We start from the raw sequence: 24,061 nt of genomic DNA on the forward strand, positions 1-24,061 counted from the left end.
TATACTACATCATACCTAATAATTGTTTACTTCAATTTACACAATGGTGTACATTAATTATATCTCACTAAAGATGGGGAGGCGAAGGTAATGACAATGAAGACTGTATAATTTGGAGGGAGCAAGGGGCAACACATTGCATTTAAGAGTTCTGAGTCATTGTCTGTTGATTTTGATTTTTGCTTTCTTATATTTACTTTTTTTTTTTGATCCCTACAAAACTCTACATTCCTCCTATAAGTGAGACCATGAGGTATATTTCTTTTTCTTTCTGGCTTATTTCACAGAGTCATTCTGTGGTGGGGGGGAGAAGGGAGTAGGATCAAAACAAGGCTGGGAAGAGCACAGGGGACCATGGTGATAGATCACAAGTGAACGGGTGGTGGGAATTTCACGGGGACTACAACTGAGGTGAAAATTCACACATTGTACAAAAATGAAAAATGATGCAAAAAATATATCAAATAAAATCAAATAAAAACATAAAGAGAGAAAATATCTCCACTTCATGTAGTTGACACTGAAGAATTTATACATGCTAATTAGCTCCTTTGTTTGAACAGTCTTACAATAGAGCATTTGTATCTTCAATCACAAGCTCTTCTATCAAATAACAGTTCATGATTTCTCTCAGTTCTTACTGGGTCTTCTTTTTTGAAAATTTTTATTGTGGTAAAATATACATAACAAGATGTACTCTCCTACACTTTTTTATTTCCAGGTACAAGAAAATACTATTTTTTAATTGCATTCACCTCAAGTAATAAATGTGTTGATTTATTAAAATAAATAAATCAACATATTTATTGCAGGAAAAGATTGTTCTGAGTCATCATTGACTTTCAGAGGAAGCATGTGGTACTTAACATTCTATTTTATTCTTTTTGAGATTTATCTTTATTTTATTTATGCATATAAGAACTGGGGTGTAGGCCAGAGGTGCAGGGTTGAGGATATTCACCAGCGAGAGAGTAGGAGTAGAACAGGCAGGTCTACTGAAATACACTGCTGAGGGGAGCAGTGGGCGAGACAGGAAGGTCTGCTGTGCCATGTGTGTCAGCTCCCTGGCTGGGGATCAAACTCTTGCTGCAGTGGCTGGTGCTAGCTTGATAGTGCTGAAATTTTAACCCCTGCGCCACCAGGAGGTCTGGTACTCAGCATTTTAAATCTTTTCCAAACACCCTAGTAATGTTGCAAAGCCTCAAGTCAAACTATTTTCAGGACTGGTGGCATCAATTGACAGTCTCCAATTAATGTCCATGCAGTAGTCACTGTGTTTTTCTTTTTTAAACACGAATTAAGTCATGCTGAAACCAGACCCCACCTCAGGGCTCCAGCGCTTGGCCTCAGAGCACTGCTTGCAGGTAGTGCAAGCAGCAACGGGTCGTGGGTGGTGACCCCAGCACCAGGAGTTCTGGCCAGGCCTGAGAGGTGGGGAGACCCCAGCTCCACCCCAACCCCCTGAGGAGGTCATTTCTCCTCCTCCTCCTCCTGTTCCCCCTGCCCAAAGCCCTCAATTCCCCAGGTCCCACCATCACCGCAGAAACTCCGTGGACAGAGGAGGCAGATCCCAGGGAGGGAGTTCCATGCAACCCGAACCCCAGCATTTTCTGCCCCAAAAGCACAACTATTATCCCCAGCAGCCCCAACTGTACCCAGCCAAGCGACCCCCGGAACTTTACTACACCCCCATACTCTACCCCCCCCAAGAATGAGACTACAGCACTCAGCCTCTGACCTCAAGGAGAGTGGAGCTGCCATGTGAATCCCACATCCTGGGCAGAGAGGGCCTGGTGGGGCCCCTTGCTGGGAGGAGAGAAGGCTCCTGAGACTCTGGTGATAGAAGAAGAGGTGTGACTGGGCCGGAGGCTGAAGGAAGGAAGAAAAGGGGCACGGAGTAGCCAGGAGCAAACCAAAGTGAAGGAAGAGTGATGAGAAGCTGCCTCAGGGCCACCCCTTGCAGAGGGGGAGGTCCCACAAATGCTGCTATGGGTGGGGTGGGGGCTGGGGTGCTATGTAGCCAGTGTTTGACTTTCTTTTGAAGTGGGGGCAAAGGGGAGAGAACCAAGAGTGAGGCAAGTTCTCCTCCCTGCCCCTCTCTGTCTGTCTGTCTGTAGTGGGCTTCTGTTTCCAGTGTGGTGGGATCGTGAATTATTCCCCTCCCCTTCAGGCCTCCTACTATATTTGTGAGGCCTTTCTGGTTTCTGGTGTGGCCGGGGTCCCATGAGGGTGTGGGATCCTTCAATAAAGGATAACAAAGATGGGGGGAAGAAAATGTCACCACCAGTGGCCTTATCGGAGCTCAGGCTGCAGGCAGAGGCCAGCAGTGATGGCTGATGGCAGTGACTCCCCTACCACACCACCCTAAGGCATGTCCCCCTGGAACCCCACAGGGCCAGCTCCAGTGCTGTGGCTGCCTCCAGCTGCAGGCCGTGGATTGGTGCCTGGATTGTGAAAAGGATCAGGTATAAGCTATGAGCCAATTGGTGCTATGGTCTAACCAGCCATAAGATTGAATCTGGTCCATCCAGACTTGTTTGTGGCTGGAAAGAGTTTGTAAGGTACGGAGGACACCAACTTGAGAAGCTTTGTTCCCCCATGCTCTTAGACTCACTTGCTTGGGCTGGACACTTGCATGCTCGACTGGATGCTGTCAGGAGCATCCAGCAGCCAACCTCCAAAGGGAGAGAGAGGCTGAAAAACTTGACAGAAAAACCGAAGAGCCTCACAGAGACCCGGCTGGCTGTACCTGCCTCTGACCTCACCTGAAAGGAGCACCAGAGACCTCGGGCCAGGTACCTCAGGGAGCTGTTTGTTGGTGGTGTGGGACAAGAACTTACAAAGAGCTGTTAACGATGGTGTTTTTGGACACTGCCTCCTGGTGACTGGCATACTGGACAGTGCCATCAGTGCTGTTGACAGGTGACCGGCACTCTGCATTTGGGTCACTTTTGAAAGCTGTAAACTAGACAGCATCCAGTGCCATCTAGGCCAGCCTTCACACTGTTGCTGTGAGTGCTGTGGCATCATCTCAGCGGCCCTGCTTGTGAGCCCCTCCAGCTGTGGTGAGTTAGGTCCTGGCCCACCGTTTGCCAGCATTCCATGAGCTCCATGCCACCTTTGGTGGGACAGCACCATCTTAGATGTGCAGCCTATTGTTTAGGACACTGTGGGTACTATCTGGGATGAGGCAGTGTAGGATATGTGAAGATTGTTCAGGTTTTTACGCCATTGGCTTCTGTTACTATCACCTGCGGCCTTGAATGCAGGAGGCACTTGGAGTGTGGGCTCTGGGTGTGCATGCCTGATGGACACCTGGAGTGTGGTGTGGGCATGCATAAGTGGGCACACCTGAGCCCGGAGGCCGAGGCTGTATGGGTGCCTCACAGAGGATGAGGCGGCAGAGGACTATGCAGCAGAGAGCAGTTACGAGAGGAAAGAGCGTATAGAGATTCACAGGGACCCTAAATTGCTGTCTGCCCATTTGCTTGTTTTCCCCTAACCTGTGGGGATGATTCCAAGGACTCCAAATTTCTCTTTTAAGCTCCCTGAACTGACAGTGAACCTACCCGGTCTGGGATGGTTGCAGAACACGTAGCTAGTTCCATGTGGCCTTCAAAACTCATTTCCCCAGTTAAATAAACCCGTTTTTCCTAGGTCTGAGCTGTCTTGCAGTTGTGCACATGGGTGAATAAGCCACAGGCGGTGACCCTTTCTCTAGTGGCCACTGTCCTTTGAACAGCTATAGCCCCCTTCAGTCTTATTTCAGTGTCACTTTTTGCCACAAATGTTTAAAAGTTTGCATTCTCCACACAGGGGCTGCAAGACCCTACACAGTCTGACTCTGCCTGCCCTCTCACCATCACATGGGTTCAGCTCAGCCGTGGATATGTATTCAGGTACTAAAAACCCAATAGCCCTTGAATGATAAATGGATGGGTACAATACACATCAGAAGCAAAGGTCCAACTGAAAGGGGTAGAATGTTTTTGTAGGAAAATTTTTATTACATTGTTGTTTATTTTTGTACAATATTTGATTTCTCTGCTCATGTGTAGTCTCCATAAATTTGCCAATACCTCACCTGTAAACTGTCACCATAGTCTTTTGTGCACTTCCCTATTTTGACCCATCTCCCCCCCATTGCTATATGCTTCATACACATTTATAATTTGCCTGCAAGTTTTGTCTCTCTCTTTTTTGACCTTATATTTCAGTTTCCCTATATTACTCCTGTAAGTGAAACTATCTGATATTTTTTTCCTTCTGACTTATTTCACTGAGCATAATCCCTTCTAGTTATATCCATGTTACTGTGAATGGCGTGAGTTTATCTTTTTTGATTGCTGAATATTATTCCATTGTGTATATATACCATATCTTCTTTATCTGTTCATCTGTGTTTTGGGCATTTAGGTTGTATCCTTATCTTGTCTATTGTAAATAGTCCTGCAATAAACATAGGTGTGTAAAGGAATCATGATTGCAGTGATGATGCGGCAGCACAACTCATGAGAGGATGGTCAGTTGCTGCACAGAAGCCCACATGCAGCTTTTACATGGGGCAAACACCCAGATCAGGAACTCGGGAGCCCCAGCATTAAGCTTCATAAAGGAGTGCAAACAGATGGCATCTAGAGCAGAGGATATAGTATTAAAGGAATAGGGGTGCAAAACAGCTGGAGCCTGAACCTACTGGGAGAGCCAGGTCAGATGACCTGTGTCTCCTCATCTTCTTATAGAAGAGGCTATCATTTTCAGCCTGAAGATATAAATGAAGCACCTGCCTCCTGACCTCCCACCCTCCTCAACCCCCACACACAGAGGTCAAAACAGAACAACAACAGGTTGCTTTCACTAACAAGAGTTTAAGTGCCTGGATCTTAGCAGGAGCAAGCACCCCACATAAGGCTCTGTACTGAAAAGCAAAAAGAACTACTCCAGATATGTGGCCTTACCTCAGCTACAATCTGCAGTCATTGCTGCATACAGTGCTCAAATTTAGCCTACAGGTTGAGGCTGCCAGAGACTATACAAGACACTTAGGCCTAGCAGCTGGCCTAGCGCAGAGGACCACTGAGTATACCCAGCACAATAGGAAGCTTGAATCATTGACACTACTATAGGCAGCCCTACTATGCCTTACAGTAAATTATGCCTATTACTTCTTGTTGGTACCATTCTCTGGCCACCTGAACAGGTGCAAAGGCAGCAATCTGAAAGTTTACCCCTATGACAACCTACAAAAATTATAAGTGAACAGACAAATGTTGGCGAAAGAAATAGTACTGACAGAAGTCTTGATCCAGTAGAACTGTAGGATGTTCTGAGAGTTTAAGGTAACAATTACAAGAATGCTTGCTAAATTTAAAAAACAATGGATGATGTAAAGTAACATATCATGGCAAAATACAGCAAAAACAAATCTTAGACACAGTGAAAAATTATACTGGTTACCAGAGGGAAGACAGGGGAGGAGGAAGGCATTAGACATTGGTGTGGGAGGTTTGGTGCATGGTGAGTGAAGCTTATGGACATAGGGAGGAGTAAAAATGCAACCCCGATGTTAAAAAATGTAAACCCAAGGCTATACAGACATGTAAATGACTGTCAAATTTAAAAATAAAAAAGCATGATGGAATACTTTCATTAATACATAAACAATTTCGTTATTTGCTTCTAACACCTTCACAGGGTAATTCAACAGTAAGTAGCGACTGCGCTAGCAGAGCTGAGTGGCAGGGAGTTTGTATCTTAGTTTTGAAGCAAACATGGAGGATTCAAAATCAAGGACAAAATGAAAACAAGATTCGAAAACAAATCGTGTTTCCTCCTACTCTGTTCTTACTCTTAGACTCTCAGTGAGCAGGCCAAGGTCATTGTTAGAAGCAATGCAGACATTCATCATCTAACAGCCAATTACACATTCCTTTTATTATGATGTTTATTAGTATTATAGTCTATACTTTCTTTAATATTTATTTATAACATGATAATACAATCTTTCTTTATAAAATTCAAAACATAGAGTATATAATGAGAAAGCATATGTTCCTTCCAGTACTGATGCTGCTCAGTTCTCCCCAGAATGAACTAATGACATTAGTTTCCTTTTTTTTTTTTTAAAGATTTATTTATTTATGCATCCAAGAACTGGGGTACAGGCCAGAGGTGTGGGGGGTGAGAGGATTCACCAAAGACAGAGTGGGGAGCAGAACAGGCAGACTGAAATACCCTGCTGAGGGGAGCAGCGGGCAAGACAGGAGAGGTCTGCTGCACCATGTGAGTAGCTTCTGGCCAGCCAGGGATCAAACTCATGCTGCAGAGTCTGCGGATAGCTTCACAGTGCTGTGCTTTAACCCCTTGAGCCACCAGGGAGGCTCATAATGGCATTAGTTTCTAATGAATCTTCCAGTGATATTCTGTGTGTCCATATGAATAATAGCACACAATAATTTTATTTTTACAGTGAACACATGAAGTTTTGTAATTTTTTCACTTTAGAATATATGCAAGATTTTTCTATATTCATACTAATAGCGTTCCACTGTCAGTTTATTTACTGAGTACATAGTGTTCCAGTAAAATGTACATTCTAAATTTATATTACCAACTTTTCTACATGAATGTTCAAGTATGTTCCAATCTTTTGTGACATAAAATGATGCCTCAGTGGCTTTTCTGTATATATGCATTATATTTGTACATTTATATTTTGTAAAAGTGAATGTTAAATCAAAATGTACATGCATTCTATGGAATGTGGCAAAGCACTAATATCTATTAGGGGAACATTTCATTTATAAAACACTGCAAAATGGGAGTAAAGATCATACAGATCAGAGTTTTCATAAATCCACTAACAGACCACATTATCCACATTCTATAATTCTTAGAAATCAGAGTTATTTTGTTTTAAATAGTGCACCCATTCCTTTCACAAGATTTCCAATCAATTTACCAGCAGCAGATAATACTGAAGCGATTGCATTGCCAAATTTGTCCAAGGTTTTTGCAATCCAGAGATCATCATTTTGATGATCATCATTTTGGTAGCAATCTCTTCCTTTAACCGATTTATCTCTGCACCCATCTCTGCACATTTATTTTGAAATCCTTGTTTAAACATTGCTTCTTGGATCTAAAAAGGAAGATGGGAAGTAAAGTTTTTCAAATACTCATTTTCTCAAACCTGTTGTATTCTTAAGAACTTTGTCAAATTACCTTTGCCTTACCCCTAGAATTGTTCTTTTCGACAAAATCATGAAAGGAGAATTTTAAAAGGAATATCTCCTGATTTGGACCAGAACACTGAGCGAAAGCACAGCTTACATCCTTAGTAATAGTCACACACAATTAGGATTTTGCCAGGATGCTAAACTCACATGAAGACCAATGTAATAAGCAAAAAATGGCGGTGAGAAGTAGCTGGGTCAGGGGGTATTACTCTCAGTGCCCTGGAAAAATATGGTCACTCAAATACAGAAATGATACAAAGGCAAAAGCTATCTAGAAATCAATTCTATCATATCTAGATAGAGAATTCATTGCATGAATGGGCCATCCGGTGATCTGCCATCACCGGAGACACTGCAGCAAGTTTAGAAGGTGTCATTTCCCTGAAATTTTAAGTTTGAGCATGCTCAGAGTTTTAGGTCAGCATAGATTTACCTCAAGGTCCTTGGGTGGTCTAGGGTTCCTGATAATTGGTCATGAACTTGGCACATCAAACCACTTGTGGATCATATTAAATACATGTGACAGGATATTATTTAATCAACACTCATGAGATTATTTTAAAATACCCCAGACAAATCAAACTCTATATATACTCTCTAGGGACTTGAAGGGTCATACTCTCCCAGAAGTATCAGAATCTGCATATAGAGCAGAATTTAAAGGGATGTATTTGAAAAAGAAGTATGCAGGGCCTCCCCGGTGGCGCAGTGGTTGAGCGCTGGGTTGGGAAGCTGCCTGCAGCCTCTGCAGCACTGGTTCGCTCCCCGGCTGCGGGGCTAGGGTCCCACATGGCACGCAGACCTCTCCTGCTGCCCACTGCTCCCCTCAGCGGTGTATTTCGTCAGTCTGCCTGCTCTGCTCCCCGCTCCAGCTCTGGTGAATCCTCTCACCCTCCCGCGCTTCTGACTGTTCCCAATGCTTGTATAAATAAATAAATCTTTAAAAAAAAAAAAAAGAAAAAGAAAAAGAAGTATGCAAAGGATCAGACTTTTTATTTATCAAAGCTAGTAAATGGTGTTTCCTTCCATGATTTTACTCATCCTTCTCCTCCTGAGGGGAAATGACCATTCAGCGTACTGAGGCCACTCCCAGACTTACTTTCAGCTTATGCTTCAGCATTATATTCTCCTCTCTCAGAAGATTTGCTCTTCCGCACGACATTTTCTCTTGTGGTTGGCCTAAATTCTCCTGGAGACTCCTCATTTGTGCCTCCATCTGCTGCTGCTGCTCCTCTAGCCTCTGTATGATAAACTTCTGTTCCTTCTCCGCCACCTCCTTCCTGGCCATCTCCTCTGCCCAGGAAGTTTCGAGAGAGAAAATTAATTGAGGATTCACCTCTACACCCTGAGCTCAGAGAAGAAAGCAAACTGGAAGGACGTGGGAGTTCTCAATACACAGCCCCCTCCCTGCCCACACCACCAGGGCACATTTCAGGAAGTGGCGGGAAAGGCCTGTGTGTCAGGTTGCACCACAGCTCTCCTCCTGTGTCGGGTTTACCACAGTCAGCTCCGCAGAGGAACAGCGGTTCCTGTCCAGTCTGTCACAGGCCACACAGCCACCTGTGCAGCCCCCATCATGATCACACACTGCCCTCACCTGCGATGGCCTTCAACCCATCACTGAGGGCTCTGTCAGCCTGCAGGATGGATTTCTCTACTGCTGCCTGTGACTGCAGAGTGCTCTGGAAAACCTCCTTTGCCTGAGGAACCAAGAAGGAGCAACCAGATTATATTTCCACTGGAGAGATTAATACAGCAAGAACAAGTATGCCCAGGTACTATTGCTTCATATTTCAAATTCTATATTGGCTCCTTAGGAAGAGGCCAAGCTCCTTAAAGTGACCAGATACTTCCTCCACATCTCCTCTTTCCTGTCTCCCTCCCATCTTCCTCCCACTGTTACTCCATTCTACCTGCTCCTGGCACCTGCCATTCAGAACTATGCTCACTTCCACAAACTTATAATTCCTGGTACTTTTTTAAAAATTGATTTATTTATGTATGCATACAAGAACTGGTGTACAAGCCAGAGATGCAGGGGGTGAGAGGATTCCCCAGAGACAGAGTGGGGAGCAAATAGGCAGAATGACTGAAATACACTGCTGAGGGGAGCAGCGGGCGAGACAGGAGAGGTCTGCTATGCCGTGTGTGTAGCTCCCTGGCCAGGCATCGAACTTGTGCTGCAGTGGCTTGGCTGCTCATAGCTTCATAGCACTGTCTTTATCCCCTGTGCCACAGGGAGGACCCTTGGTACTTTCTTATATTTGTGGTCCCCATGTAAAACCACCTCTACTCTGAGAAGTATTCTCCTCTGCCACTTCTTCCTATAACTTTAGGTAGCTTGTTTTAAACTGTGTGTGCCTCTCAGCTTGGGTCTCTAATTATAACTGTAGATGCTTCATAATTTCATGATGGGTAAAGAGTCCAGAGAAAAAGCTCTACAACACACCCATAGGCAATAACAGCTCAATATACTATATGCATTCTTATCATTAATTTCTTGTTATGTTTATCACTACATGAGTCGCCAACTTTCACAAGTTTGTAAATGTTATCACTTGTATACAATTGCTAGGTATTTTACTTCCTCCCTTGCTTTGAATCAGACTTGACTACAAAAACTCTAACTAGTGAATTGTCAGCATTTGACATATTCATGATATATTGTTGGATAAGAAGGAAATAATTTCTGTTCTATTTTTCATGGATTTCAGAAATTCATACTCATTTTTTAATGACTATTTCCTACTCTCCTCAAGAGTAAGTACTAATAATGTTCCTTAAGTGCCTGTTTTGGTGTTTGAAGGACGAGTTTGTTTCACAGCATCCTGACTTTTTAATCTTATATGACAAACTAAGGAAAATTCATCTTTGAACGCTCATAAATAACTTAGATGTATTTGTATTCCAAATCTATGTGTTGCTAACATCTTTAGCAACTTTAGCATCACCATTTTTATTAACTTATTTCATTATCTTTGGCTTTGACAATTAACTGAGAGAAATGTATTTTTCTAAGTATGTATGTTGTATAAGGCAGCAAGTTTTTTTTTATAATAAATTTTATTTTTATATTCCCCATACAATTGCAACTCCCCCATTCTGACCCCAATCCCTCCCCTCCCGCCCCCCACCCCCAAAAAGTGTCTCTGGTTCATAGTTTTTTGTTGATTTTGATTTTCACTTTCTTATAGTTATTCATTTTCCTGGTTCCTTATTTAAGTTTTCGAGATTCCTGCTATGAGTGAGACCATCCGGTATTTTTCTTTTCCTTTCTGGCTTATTTCGCTGAGCATGATCCCTTCCAGCGCCATCCATGTTGCTGCAAATTGCATGTGTTTATCTTTTTTGAATGCTGAGTAATATTCCATGGTATATATGTACCACATCTTCTTGATCCAGTCATCTATTTTTGGGCATTTGGGCTGTTTCCAAAGCTTAGCTATTGTAAACAGTGCTGCTATAAACATAGGTGTGCAGGTGCTCTTTGGAATTGATGTTTTTGTGTCCTTTGGGTAAATACCTAGGAGTGGAATGGCTGGATCATATGGAAGCTCTATGTTTAGTAGGTCCAGAAATCTCCACACAGCTCTCCATAGTGGTTGGACCAGTTTGCACTCCCACCAACAGTGCAGGAGAGCTCCTTTTTCTCCACAACCTCTCCAACATTTGTTGTTGCTAGTTTTTTTAATATGTGCCATTCTCACTGGTGTAAGATGGTATCTCATGGTAGTTTTGATTTGCATTTCCCTGATTACAAGTGATGTTGAACATTTTTTCATATGCCTGTTGGCCATTTGCATTTCCTCTTCAGAGAAGTTTCTTTTTAGCTCTTCAAGGCAGCAAGTTTTGAGGCCTTACTACTACCACTCATTACAACTACTATTTTGTTCAGTTTTATGTAAATGTAATTTGGCAAGACAAATAATAAATGTGACTCCAGCAAACAGAATTAATTTATTTTTGTCCCATATTGTATTGCAATATCTGCTACTACTGGGAGAAGAGAGTTGTTTGTAAACTTCACCCAGGTAGAATTAGGGTATCAGTCTTTATTTGGCAAGGAGTTCTAATGATTTCTGCTTCCTGAATTGAGTGATAATTAGATATAACATACATGAGAAGATCTAAATTTTTGTTTCCTTCCTCTTTTTTTTACAAAAAAAACACTGAGGTTTATTCTTATCTATCAGCAAACAAAGAATGACGGCATTTCAAACACATCCCTGGTGCTTAACTATGAGTTATTAATACAGTGTAAGATTTTCTCTGAAAGTTCCTATGGGTCTGAATAGCTTCATGATTTTTATGTTCACTTTATTTTCTAAGAACTTGCATCTGAACATTTCTGCACAGTATAGAATTATCAGTAGGAGACAAATGAACAACGACCAGACCATAGATAAAAATAGAACCCTGACCCACAGCCTGCAAGAATCACCAGAGGAATACAAACTACTACCTTCAGAAATCAATCCAGCAAGTCACACCACAATACACTCCAATCTTGTCTGCATCATCCCTTTTGATTATTCAACAGAAGCTTATTCTGCACATTCTATATTTTAATAACTTTGAGGGGATGCACAAAACATGGTCCCTGTCTTTATATGAACTTTATTTGGGAACAAATACTATATTCCAGCTAGTTGTACCTGTGCAGTAAGTTGTATATGATCCAGGTTGTTACCTGGACATATGTGTTACTACCTGAACAATAGATCAGAGTCTATGCAGTAGCTGGGTCTCAAAGTCAAGTTGGATCCTGAGTCAAGAGTCCCTGAATGTTTGTGTGTTCTCATTTCCCAGAGCGTGTGTTTGAATTAATGGCTAGGCGTCCCCTAGAGGAGGGCAAGAGGAATTATTTTCATTATTCTTATCTGGAAATTCCAGAGTCCTTCTTCCTGAGGACCCAGCTTCTCTTCCAAGTGAAGATTACAGGTCTGAAACTGCTTCAAACCTAGGCTAGAGATTGTAAAAATTTACCAAGACTGTAAATCAAAAGCCATTTCACAACCCATCCTGGATTTCATTGTTTTCTCCCTATCCATCTTGATCTTGTTCTGCTCATAGTCTTCTGAATTCTCCAGAATCAGTTCTAGCATGGCATCAACTTGACTTCTGTTTAAGTGCCAATACCCGGTCCACCTCTGTCAGGGCCTCTGTCAGGGTCTCTCATCCCAGCAGTACGATGATAGCGTGTTGTCCTGCTGCCCTGGCACAGAGCAGCCAGCCACGAGTAACTCTTCTAAGGATGATGGGATCCCTCTCAACAGTGTATGTTCTTTTTGTCAGTACTACTGTGATGCCACAAGTCTGTAATTCAGAGATAGAAAATAGAGGCCACTCTATTTCAAAGTTTCTTTGTATCTTAAAGAAACCAGAATCAGTTATACCACACCATTAAATCATAAAATTATGCCAAAACTTTGTACCTTTGTTTTAGAGTGAAATGGGCATTTAAAAACAAGGTCAAAATGAAAATAAGAGAAGGATGCAAACTGTGGCCTTTCCGGTATTCTTGATGCTGAGACTTAAACCCTTTATTGATTGGGACAATTGAGACAATGATATAATTCAGTTTTAGTGTTGAACTTATTGAAGTGCACACAATGTTGATGTCTAATGATGTACACCTGAAACTTATAAGATGCTAACACCATGTTATTTCAACAAAAACCCTTCATTGAACTGGCTGATAGGGAACAGCAGAAACAATGATGCAATTGTCATTGAGTGGGCGATTTCATATCCCTCGGAGTATTTATTATTATAAAATTCCAAAGACAAAATATATAGTAAAAACAATGGGTTTCCTCCCTCCTGATCCTACCCAGTAGTTCTCCCCAGAAGAACACTCATCTCTCCAATGTTACTAGATGTTCATGAATTTTTCCCATAGAAATCACACTTTACACATTGTTTTGCACCTCTTTTTTTCACCTTGAACTGTATTTTGATGATTGCTCTGTATCGGTATATATAAAACTCTACTGTCAAACTATTTAGTAACTACCAAGGATTCCACCACAGTATGCACTGAACTTTATATTACTTATCTTTCCATATTACCTATTTTTCCACTAAAAGCAGTATCACTGTGTGTCTAGTGTGTAACTGTGTATATATGTAACATTTGCACATGTATTTTCCAACTGGTCAACATGCTATATAAAGGTTCAAATATATTAAAATGTAAGAAATAGTAGGATAATATTTCTTTCTAAAACAGAAATTGTCAATTTACAATTCTATAGGAGAGACATCCACATCCTTCTGACACAAATAACCATCAAATTTATTGACCCTTATCAATCTGAGAAGTGAAAGATCTCCTGCAAGTTTTAATTACCTTTGTCTAATTATACATAAAGTTGATTATCTTTATTTACTATTTGGAACTACATGCATACATGAGTTTTACCTACTTCACAGTGCTTAAATCATTAGCTCTCTTTCTGTGATACAAGTTAAATATTTTTAGAGTGCTCTTTGATTTTTGACATACAAATTTATTTCTATCTTATGAAATTTTTGTACTATATGCCTTCTGGGTTTTAGGTTGTGCTTAGAAAGGACTTGCACATTCCAAGATTTTTTCAGTTATTTGACATTTCCAAATTCTTTGGTTTCAATATTCATGTTTAAATTTAGAGCAATTGTGGAATTTACTCTGCTGTTAATATCTGTACTTAATGTGATATAGATGAGTGAATTTTGGCTTTCTCTATGTGTTTAGGTGTCTTTGACAATTTATTCAACATTTCATTATATCTCACATACTTGAAATAACACTTTAAAACGCAGCTTAAATGAATGATTTTTTTCTCCCTAACTATGAAACTCCTTTTTGGTCTCATCTGTATTGCTAGGACCCCGCATTGCACTGGTCTCATCACTGAAGCTCTACGTACAGGATAAACATACTCATCTTTGTTTCTCTCTCTGTATTACCTGACAATTTTTTCAAGCAAATTACATATTTCCATATAAAGTTGTATACACTTGTAGCCTGCCCATCTTCACAAAAACATCTTTTATTAAAGATGTTTAAAGATTTTTAAGCCAGAGGCATAGAGATCAAATTTGAAAAGCAGAATGCATATCAGCTCTGCTATTTTGTACTGTATGCAGCCATAATGACCCATGAGTGAAGAGGCATAGTGGTGTCCCAGTGATAGTGACAAAAACAGGCAGCAGGACAGATCTGGCCTAGAGGGAAAAAATTGTCAACTCCTGTTATAAAGTTATTTTCTTTAAACTAATAAAACCAACATTTAATCTAATATGTGTCAGGCCCTGATATCCTTTAGTCTTTATGTACTTTTGATGTTTGCCGGGAGCCAGCCTCGGCAAACTGGGTGTCAGGGGTTCCTGAAGGATGGGACAGCGTCAGGGCAATTGAGGAAATGAGGCAGACACACACACAGTATCTTGTGTTAGTATCTCCTGCTGAGTGTCTCAGTGGGTCTTTATTTATACATTAAGGCAAGCGGTGAGATTACATTATCATATACATGGAAGCAAAGCTGAAACAATCAGTGCATTCTTTTCCATAGACTTCTGGCTCCTATGTACTCTCAGCAAGAAGGCAGCCTTTAAGGTTAATTAAAAAACTAAACCTTACACTAAAACTCATTATTTCAGCTAGACAATTACCTAAGACAGCTGATAGTCGTCAGTACACCCCTATCAGCTAAAGCCTAAGCATCGAAAGACTCTTCTATTCAAATGGCCTCCAGCTGGAGACCAGCTGCTTTCTGGTTATCAGCTAACAAGGTTTTCTACCTAGAAACTTCTTAACACAATTAACTTCATAGATCATTAAAAAACTATCCTAAGAAACTTCTTAAAAAGCAAAAGAAGGAATTACTATAATTGTTGTCCTGGATTGCTTGTTAGGCATGTTCATGTATAACAAATTATTTCCCATGGTCAGGCAGGCCAAATTCACAGTACTTAATTTTTAAGCAGGTATTTCTTTATGCCATTTACTTACAGTATTCTTATACATATAATTTATTGCCCAATATACTTTCCGAGAAGTTTTTTCTTATATGACCAAGAACAAAAAACAAGGAGATGTTGTGGGTTGCAGATTAATCTTCGACCCCATGGTGTGGGGTGCAGGGAATCTTCAGCCCTGCGGTGTGAGGCTCTTTGGAAATCTTCAGCCCCGCGTTGTGTGAGGCCCTTCTTTTGTTTACCAGCTTCTTAGCTGGTTGGCAGCAAGGCCCCTGCAGATGTTTAAACCTTTTTTGAGGTGAATGAAAACACACACACTCCAAAAACAGGATGAAGCCTCTACCCACATTTCAGAAGTTCCTTAAAAGAGGTGCTAATCTTTTTTTTTTTTTTTTTAAGATTTATTTATTTATACAAGCACTGGTAGCAGAGCAGGGAGCAGAGCAGGCAGAAGGACCGAAGTACACTGCTGAGGGGAGCAGCGGGCGGCAGGAGAGGTCTGCGCGCCATGTGGAACCCAGCCCCGGTGACCAGGGATCGAACCTGTTCTGCAAAGGCTGCGGGCACCTTCCCAATTGTAGAGGCAGGACTGGACACGGGCAGGTTTTCTGATCCAGCAGACCGGGTAAAGGAGGAGTCAGAGTCCTCAGTGGTTTTTGTAGGTCTTTTATTGGGATTTACCCGGTACACAGCAGGCAGGGTGCTGGGGGTCCGGGAGGCTGGCAGGCCTCCCAGCCCCCACCAAGTCTTCACTCTATCTGGGCTCTCCGGCCTTCTCTGCTTCTCTCTCGGCTTCTGCTACTTCTTTCTCGGCTTCTGCTTCTCCTTCTGCTGGCGTCCCCATGACGCCACCCTTAAAAGCCCAGTCTCAGCCCAGGTGAATCCCATCTACCTATGCCCACACCCTACTCCAGGTGCCCGCCATCAGGCATGCATTCAGGACCACAAGAATCCATCATCTATCCTGATGGCAGGAGGGCAGAAAAACCTGACATTTTTCCTTACCCTACAGTCCACCCCCTCAGGGTCTTCTGCCTACAGTCTGTATATATATATATATATATATATATATATATATATATAATTTTCTTAGCAAACAAACAATGCAGCCATGGCCCACAAAAGCAAATACATCACAATATAACAACAAAATACAACAAAACACAAATAAGTCCAGGCAGCGCCCCAACCTGGTGGCAAAAGACAATTATTGGTACCAGCAGATGAGCCACCACATCTGCTGCTGAAGGCACTGCTCATACGAGGGAGGGGAATCACTCATGGCATCTACTGTAACACACCAGGAGCCGTCAGGCTTCCTGGCCTTCTCTGCCTATAGTCTCGGCTACAAGCCACACACAGCATCCACTCCCAGGATGCACTAGCTCTGGGATTGGCGAGTCTATTCTGTTGGGGGTAATCGCCAACCCTCAGGGTTTCTGTCTGCAGTCGCTCCAACACTCGGCCTTCATAGCCACCAATGCGACTCGCAGACCCCTGCACTCAGGCCAACCCACTGCACAAGCACATGGGTCGGGGATTCTTGGATACAAACGCTACATTCAGCTTGGGCTCCATCCCAAGCCACGTTCCCCACCCGTTCCCCAAGGACAGGTTCCTCAGCTCCTCACCCTCACTCGACAATGAGCAGGGCATCACCCACAGGTGATTTTACGAGACTCACAGGTCTTCAGCATGCTCAGGCTGCTTAACAGCCACCCAGGGCTTCTCAACTTAGCATCAGCACCAGCTTTTGCCTTCTCAGTTGGCTTTTCTCCTCCACCTAGCTGCTGGGCATGCACAGGCTGCTTTTGGCCATCCCACTGGCCACCCCCAGATTCCCAAAAGACATAACCTGCCAAGGTCCTCCGCCTTCTGGCAGGATTGTCAGTCCAAGTCCATCAGTCCAAGTCCATTAGGCCTTTCCATCAGCACTGGCGAGCTCTGAATCACGGTCCTCTCTTCCCCGACGATTCTTGCTGCCTTAGGGGTCGTTGGCTGGTCCTCTCAGGCATCTCCTTCACGCCAGCCGAGGTCTTGTCCCGCAGCTCCTGAATGGTGTCCACCTTCTGTGCCGCCATGGCGCCTCCAGAGTCATCACAGGCAAACACAGTCTGTTACTCCTTAGTCCCTCCAGGTATTCGGAGGGCTCCAATACCCGTCTACATGGATCATCCTGCCAACTTACGCCAATTGTAGGGCAGGAACAGACACGGGCAGGTTTTCTGATCCAGCAGACCGGGTAAAGGAGGAGTCAGAGTCCTCAGTGGTTTTTGCAGGTCTTTTATTGGGATTTACCTGGTACACAGCAGGCAGGGGTGCTGGGGGGCCGGCACCCCTCTTCACTCTATCTGGGCTCTCCAGCATTCTCTGCTTCACTCTCAGCTTCTGCTACTTCTTTCTCGGCTTCTGCTTCTCCTTCTGCTGGCGTCCCCATGACGCCGCCCTTAAAAGCCCAGTCTCAGCCCAGGTGAATCCCATCTACCTAAGCCCACACCCTACTCCAGGTGCCCGCCATCAGGCATGCATTCAGGACCACAAGGATCCATCATCTATCCTGATGGTGGGAGGGCAGAAAAGCCTGACATTTCTCCTTACCCTACACCAACCCAGTGCTCAACCGGGGAGCTAATCTTATTAAGACATTTTGCCCCCAGTGACCGTGCAGAAACAAGATAATAAAAAGGTAAGTAGTTTATGGATAATTGAAATCCAGTCATTTCCCTCTTTATTCTTCTCAGTCCCTTTTTTTAGTCTGTTTATCACTGCATTCATCCCATCAGAGTTCTTCCTAAATCTTTCTTTAAGCATATTTTCTTGCATCTAAAACAAAGGGGTGCAGAAAGAGGAAAAGAAATTCTTGAATATCTCCATTTTTCAAGAGTTAGATATTTAAGAACTTTGCTAAATTTTTGGAATTTTACACATAACACTATGCCCTCTTACTAAACAATCAGAAGATTACATTTTTTAAATATAATTTGTTTTCTTACACCATTGTCCATTTTAGTATAGCATTTGATTTCTCCACCACCATAACACCTGTGGTCCATCACCATCGCCCTTCTACCCCCCCTCCCCATTTTGACCCCTCTGCCTGCCCCTCCCTGTTGGATGCCTCAGATCTATGGTCAGCTGGCAAGTTTTGTCTTTTTCCTGACCCTTGACCTCTTGAAAAATCAGGGTTCGGTACTTTTAGTGAAGCCGTCTGATATTTATCTTTTTCTTTTTGATTTATCTTACTTAAAATAATCCTTTCCAGCTCCATCCATATTGCTGCAAATGGCATGAGTTTACCTTTTTTATCACTGAGTAGTATTCCATTGTGTATATGTACTGCATCTTCAGAAGATAGTATTTAAAGCAAAGAATATCTTCTGGGCTACATGTCTATAGTGAAATGAGGATACTTTCAACTTACTGATATCCATTCACCATTAAGGCTTTGCTGGGGGCTGCAGCAAGCATGAGGGCAAGTGCAGTAATATGCTCCAACCAAAGCTGCAGGTTGCACAGGAGCCATTAGTTCACTTGCACAAATGTTCACCCCCACCTGGGGTGGCACAGTCTCCCATATCACAGAAATAGTGGGAAAGTATAAGCTGATTAAGAAATACATAAATACTTCCAGAGGGGAAAAAGAGGATGCACCATGTAGTGACTGAGGCAAGCTACCCACATCTGCAGCAAGTTTAGAAGGCGTCAGTTCCTTATATTTCTAAGTGCAGTTATGTCTGATAGTTTCAGGTCAGCATCGCTACAAATCAGGATCTTTGATGGTAGATTTCCTGAAAATTGACAATGGTCTTGGTGAAGCACCTGGTTGCTGCTTATGTGAAAAACATGGGGCTGAAATAATCCATGAGACCCTCATTAATTTCGGCTCATAAGACCATCTCAGAATCTTACCTGTAAGACAACTCAAACCTTGGAGAAGTTACTTATATCCTTCAAGGACATGGATAGCCAAGGCCCCCCAGACACGCCAAGGACTCAGTCTGGAGCAGAAATCAAAGACCTCTTGAAAAATCAGGGTTCAAAACTTTCAGTGGCTCAAATGTAGCCAATGACAGTAATGTGTCTCTTTTTTTTTTAGTTTTGCTTTAACTTCTTTAACTTCTTCCCTTCCTCCATGATGACCAGAGCGACAGCCATTAAGAACTACTAAGACCATGTCAGACTCACCTTCATCTTTGTTCCAGTATCATATTCTGTTGCCTCCGATCATTTTCTCTTCCCTCTCCAGCTTCTCTCACCTGGTCTATGCTCTCCCTGTAGCTTCTCTCTTGAGCCATCCTGGCTTGTTCCTCTGTCCCATGAAGGTTTTAGGAAGAGAAGAACGTTACAGATCACATTCGAGCTATACCCTCTTAACACAGAGATCAAATTTGAAAAGGAGAATAGGAAACCTTAAATTCCCCCGGTGGCCACACTATCAAAAGCAGGTCTGAGACTATGGTGGAAAAGACTGATGTACGATAGGAATGCTGCCTATTATTTTCAGAATTAGCAGGGTGTACATTCTACGAAGGAGGGAAAGCTTTTTCTGTCAAAGTGCAAAGTAAGAAACTACCTCCCTCCCCCACAACCATGTGGCTTGAGCCCTACCCCATACCTGCAATGGCCTTCTGCCCAGCAGTGAGGGCTGTGTCAGCCTGCAGGATGGATTTCTCTATTGGTGCCTGTGACTTCAGGAAACCCAGGAGGACCTCATTTGCCTGAGGAACCAAGAAGAAGCAAAGAACTTAGATTTTCTTTGAGATTTATTCTGTACAAACCATGTCATTTTTTATTTTTTGCTTAAAATGCTCCAGGATGGGGCCTCCCTGGTGGCACAGGGGTTAGTCTCAGCACTGTCAAGCTATCTCCAGCCACTGCAATAAGAATTCAATCCCTGGCCAGGGAGCTGAACCACATGGTGTGGCAGACCTCTCCTGTCTTGCCTGCTGCTCCCCTCATCAGTGCATTTCAGTAGATCCACCTTTTCTGCTCTCCACTCTGTCTCTGGTGAATCCTCTCACCCTCACACCTCTGGCCTATTATCCAGTTCTGTATGATAAATAAATAAATCTTTTTTTAAATGCTCTAGGATTCCCTGAAAAGAATCCAAATTCAGTATGACCAGAGGGTATCCATATCCCCCTCCCTCCTAAACACACACACACACACACACACACACATATGTACTCGTGCATAAACATATGCATGCATATATATAATTTTATTTATATATTATATATATTTATTATATATAATTATATATTATTATTTATATATAATTATATATAATATATAAATATATATATGCTTTATATATTAGCATGTATATCTGGGGCTCCTCCTTTTACAACACCTTAACCTGGAGAGCAAGTGCAAATCCTTCAAAATTCCCCCCTCTTTGGGAGCCTTCCCTAGACAGTACACACTGTGGCATGCAGACTCTAATCACACTGCCATTCTCCCACCACTTGCTAGATGTGTAACTCCAGGCAAGTTACTTCACTGCCTGTGCTCCCTAGCTCCACTGACAAAATGGGACTCAATTCTTATAAATATTTTTGGAAGCTTATATGAAAATGTCTAAAGAGCTCAACTATAGACACTAGCAGCTAAATATAGCTTAGTTTGTTTTTACATTTCTTACCATAATATCACAGGTCTGCCCAGAATTCCAGCTTGATAAGCATCATCACTGTGTATGTAGGTGTCTATAGGCTGGACTGCCTTTCACTTTGATCAGCCTTGACTTTAACTTGTAAATCATTACCCCTTGACATATTGCACGTCATGTTGCTAGGAGAAGGCATAAGATTTCCCTTCTCTCTCTCTCGTGAATTTCAGATATCTGTACTCATTTTAGGGAAATGGACATTCATATTCTCCTCCAGGAATAAAGAGAAAAGAGTGGGCCTTGAAGTCTGAAGCTCTCACAGTGACCCCCACCCCCACTCTTGATGCTCCCAAGGGTGCTGTTTTCAGGACACGCCCTTGATTCCTCTCTGGACCTCCCCATTCAAGTTCATTCCTCACCTTCACTCCTTTTCCTGACCCACGCAGATAGTCTCTCTCAATCCTATCCATTGCTTCCCTGTAGAGCTTGTGCCCTCCGGGAGCATGGAAAGTTCCTGCTGAAATACTTTCAGTTAGGTCCTCTGAAAGCTTCTCAAGTAGTTCCTGGCAGTATTTACCGGATACCTCTTCATTCTGCCGCAGGAAATCCTCCTTCTTCTTTTTGATGATTTTCTAGAAGGGGAATGCAGAGGATGTCACCAGAAGGAAACAGAGGAGGTAAAATTTCAGAGGATCTATTAGATGGAAGGACTAACTATGTTCGTCTTAAGAGAGCATTCTGGCTGTGCAGCACTAGCAATGGAGCGTGAATCAAGAAATTTTCTCCCAACTCTAAATGCTCTGTAATACCTGCTAAAGCTTTGTTAAAAAAAAAGATTGCATTATCCATTCTTTACAGTTCCGGGTGGAGCATCCTGTGTTTTCAATCATGCAATGATACCTCTGAAAACAAAAATAAATATAAAGGACAACCAGTTAAGATCGTCTGTCCTGGGAAATCAAGGGTCTGGGCCTAGGAGTGAGGGGGGCTAGCGAGCAGCCAGCTCAGGAATGACAGGGGAGTGCTGAGGCCATCACACAGTTCTCTAAAGGCAAAATCAATGTTGATTTTCTTGAGGGATCAGACAGATCCTGAATAATTCCCCAAACTCTGAGGGAAAAAAAGAAGGAATAAGAGTCCTCTGCAGTTCTGTCATGGGAATCCAGACTACTTTACCCTAGATAGGAAATGAGTTGTGGGATGAATAAGTAGATCTCAAGGCATCGTTCCAGAAGGTCGAGACTCAGGAAGGGAAAGTACCATGAGCCTCACCTGGTACTCTCGCTTGTTATCCTTGAAGGAATGTTCCATGAAGATTGCCATGGCCTCTCTCTCACAGGCTGCGTGCACGTCCAGTAACTCCTGGAGCGACTCCGTGGGGAAGCTCACTCGCTGGGCCATCTGCTGGCTGTTGTGCTCGGCTGCCTTGTCCATGGCTGCTGAGTTCTCAAGCTGGGCCAGAGTTGTCACTGCGTACTCCACACAAGGAATTTTTCCACTCTTGATGGCATCCACATAGGTCACCACCAGAGTTTCAAGCTCTGAATGAAATAGGAAATTGATAAATATCAATTGTCAATTGATATTGAAAGATTTTGACTTTATGGTTCTAAAAGCTCCTCTCCCTCCCTCTTTCAATTGTGCGCGCGTGCGTGTGTGAACACACACACACACACACACCCCTATTTTACTGTTACCACCTTCAATTCCATATTTATTCTTTATTGTTCTCTAAGCCTTAATATTTTTTAAAATATTATATACCTTTCTCTAACATAATCAGGACTGTCTGGGAATCATTATTTTACAACAACACAAATTAAGAGAAAAATACTGTAAAGGAAATCACACCAGATAATATTATGCCTCATTCTTAAACTTTCCATGATTTTCTGAGATTAGTATTTCTTTTGGACTAGCTTAAACTCCAAGAAGTCTAAAGCTAGTCTAAAGCTAGATTGTGGGGTCTAATTAGGATATTCACTTTTTGTAGAAGATACAATAATCCAAGCACTAGTAAGTTTTATCCCTCTTTGAGAAGGTTAACAATTAGGGGAATATGTTCTTTATTGTGAACTCATGCCGAATAATTCCAGAGCTTATTGTTTCCTCAACACAGAAAGGAGATGCATAACAAGGAACACAAATGTTTAGTCTTTAAAAAGTTTTGGCACCAACTCTATCTAGGTAATTAGGCATAACTTAAGTGCAGGTTAGTTTTGAATCATTTCAGTGTACCTTAAATTTTTTCTTCTTGGTTTGTTTAAGTGCGGACGGGCCACACTGAGGCTTATCTTTTGCACCTGCCCTCTACTCTAGATATGCCTGAATATCTAGATATCATTGTCACTGATATCTGGAAGGTCCCAGGCACTATTTCTACGGTCCTCGATCCAGCCTCAAATACAAATGCAACCCCAGAGACGATGACAGAGCTTAGTGACCCCCAGCCTCGAGAAGACCATCCACTGCCAGCCTGTGTTCTCATACCTGCAGTCAGCTTCAAGGCATTGTCCAGGTACTCATCTGCTGAGATATTCCGATCACCATTTTTCAGCTCCAGGGTAAAATCCCAGACAGTCCAGATAAAGTCTGGAAAGAAGTGTAGACACTCTGTGGAATCTCCTAAGTCCTCAGCACTTGAGGAGGACTTGGACCTGATGAGTTCTGTGAGCTTTGTCACATAACTAGGACTTAGTTAAGGGAAAAGAATTCATTATCCTTAATTACACATTTCCCTCACTTAAAAAGTCATAAACGCTCTCATACTGACTTTTCACTACTCCACGAGGACAATTCATCCACCGGAAAGAGGAATCCATTTTGGTCTCGATTCCCATCTTTTTCTCAACAAAACTAGGAAGGATACTACAGTTTCTCCAAGGCATCCTTATTGATGGTGCTTTCTTTTTTGTGGACTAAACAGATGCTGAGCAGCACAGTCAGGGTAGAGATCAACCGACACATTCTTAGGTTCTACCTAAAACACATGGAGCAAGCACATTCTTCTATTCAGAATCATTTTCTGTTCAATCATTTTCCATTTTTATTTCACATCTCTAAATTTCTTTGTATTGGTACAAAGAGAAAATCTTCACAGGTTTAAAGGCAAATCTTAGCTTTGACAGTTTCAGTAACATCTCTTATCACCTTAGTTTTCTCATCTATAAAATAATTCTAGTAATATTTTTCTCAAAGTGTCTTTTTTTCTGAATGCGATCATCTAAGAGAAAATTTATGAAAAAAG

General features: G+C 42.4%; 1 protein-coding gene across 1 annotated transcript; it reads right to left on the reverse strand.

Moving 5' to 3' along the window:
* Nucleotides 1–6,905: 6,905 nt before the first annotated feature.
* LOC119233275 (guanylate-binding protein 6-like) lies at nucleotides 6,906–23,781 on the reverse strand. The gene is given in 8 exon segments (XM_037495523.1): nucleotides 6,906–7,046; nucleotides 7,049–7,141; nucleotides 8,338–8,531; nucleotides 8,836–8,938; nucleotides 21,234–21,446; nucleotides 22,075–22,355; nucleotides 23,305–23,501; nucleotides 23,684–23,781. Coding segments are annotated over 8 exon segments (1,320 nt in total).
* Nucleotides 23,782–24,061: the final 280 nt, after the last annotated feature.

This window comes from Talpa occidentalis, unplaced genomic scaffold (assembly GCF_014898055.3).
Source record: "Talpa occidentalis isolate TD23 unplaced genomic scaffold, MPIMG_talOcc4v2.1 talOcc4.70, whole genome shotgun sequence".
In the NCBI taxonomy this organism is placed as follows: Eukaryota; Metazoa; Chordata; class Mammalia; order Eulipotyphla; family Talpidae; genus Talpa; species Talpa occidentalis.